The 1109-nt window shown below is 40.0% G+C and overlaps 1 protein-coding gene across 1 annotated transcript; it reads left to right on the top strand.

Annotated features, from left to right (window-relative positions):
* Nucleotides 1–96: 96 nt before the first annotated feature.
* LOC106520270 (uncharacterized) lies at nt 97–781 on the top strand (the record flags this gene model as incomplete). The annotated part of the gene is given in 2 exon segments (XM_014012247.1): nt 97–270; nt 497–781. A coding segment is annotated over 1 exon segment (240 nt), but the record flags the coding sequence as incomplete, so codon positions are not given.
* Between the last annotated feature and the right edge of the window lie 328 nt (nt 782–1109).

Here is a 1109-nt window from a genome sequence, read left to right on the forward strand (position 1 = left end):
TTCAGAAATCGAGGGAAAAAAGGTGTAGTACATCAATTTTCCCAGAAGGTGGCGCTGTATGCGTCTACAGACAAGTTTCTACCACGAATACCAGAAGAAAAAGGGAAAATAAGTAAGTAGAGGTCAGAAGTGGAGAACAGTCTGTCGCTTGTTCGCCTCCATGAAGTAGTTTACACTGAAGTAGTTTACAGACTTTAAATTCAACTTTGTTACAGGCACCGATGTGATTCAGAATAATTCTCCAAAATATTGAGACCAAACCGTGAACAGGTTAGTAACTCAGCCGGATAAAGCGTGTTAACTTTAACGACTAGAATGCCAACAATTTAAAGCTATTTTTTTTAGCCTTTTATTACTTGTTCTATTACTTAATATAATTCGATCTCGTTGTAAATAATATTATTCTCTAAAGACAATTAAATGAATGTTAGCTTTGCTAGCACGACGTGCGTCTTAAATACTAAAGTTCTCGTCTTTTTCTTCCAACTTCCTGCAGGCACACCTGCTTTCTTCAGACAAAAATGGACAAGCAGCAGCTGTGATGTTAGCCAGGATGGCTCTGAGCGCAGTGACTAGAGGAGTCACTGCACATCGCCTTTGTAAGAACGTCACGTTTTACGTGAATGAATTAACGTCTCCAGGCGCAGGAAGTCAGTCCTCCGAGGAAACCAAACCTCTCCTGTTGATGCTGCCGTGGTTAGGATCTCGTCCCCAAGCTGTAGCCAAGTATTGTGAAATCTACTTTCGCACTGGCTTTGACATCCTTGTAGTGGAGAGTGAGGTAAAGGCGACACAAATCAGCGACTTATTGACTTTAATAACTGAGTTTATCTATGGAAGCAAATAACCTCCACAGCTTCTTTTGTTGTGTTAAATACAGTTTGGTTTTAGCTGAAGAAATGCCCCTTTTTTTGAAGGTTTTATATAACTTGCAACAGTTTCCCAGTTACAGCAGCTTATTCATTGTTTAAACTACCTCTTCAAGTTCTGCAAAAACCTGTTCATTAGTTCAAATCAAGTAGACTGGAGCAAATAAACCTCTTAAACATGCAGGGTAGTGGCCCTGGAGGACTAGGATTGGACATCTCCGATTTAGAAGTATGAAAGCT

Source organism: Austrofundulus limnaeus, unplaced genomic scaffold (assembly GCF_001266775.1).
Source record: "Austrofundulus limnaeus strain Quisiro unplaced genomic scaffold, Austrofundulus_limnaeus-1.0 Scaffold90, whole genome shotgun sequence".
In the NCBI taxonomy this organism is placed as follows: Eukaryota; Metazoa; Chordata; class Actinopteri; order Cyprinodontiformes; family Rivulidae; genus Austrofundulus; species Austrofundulus limnaeus.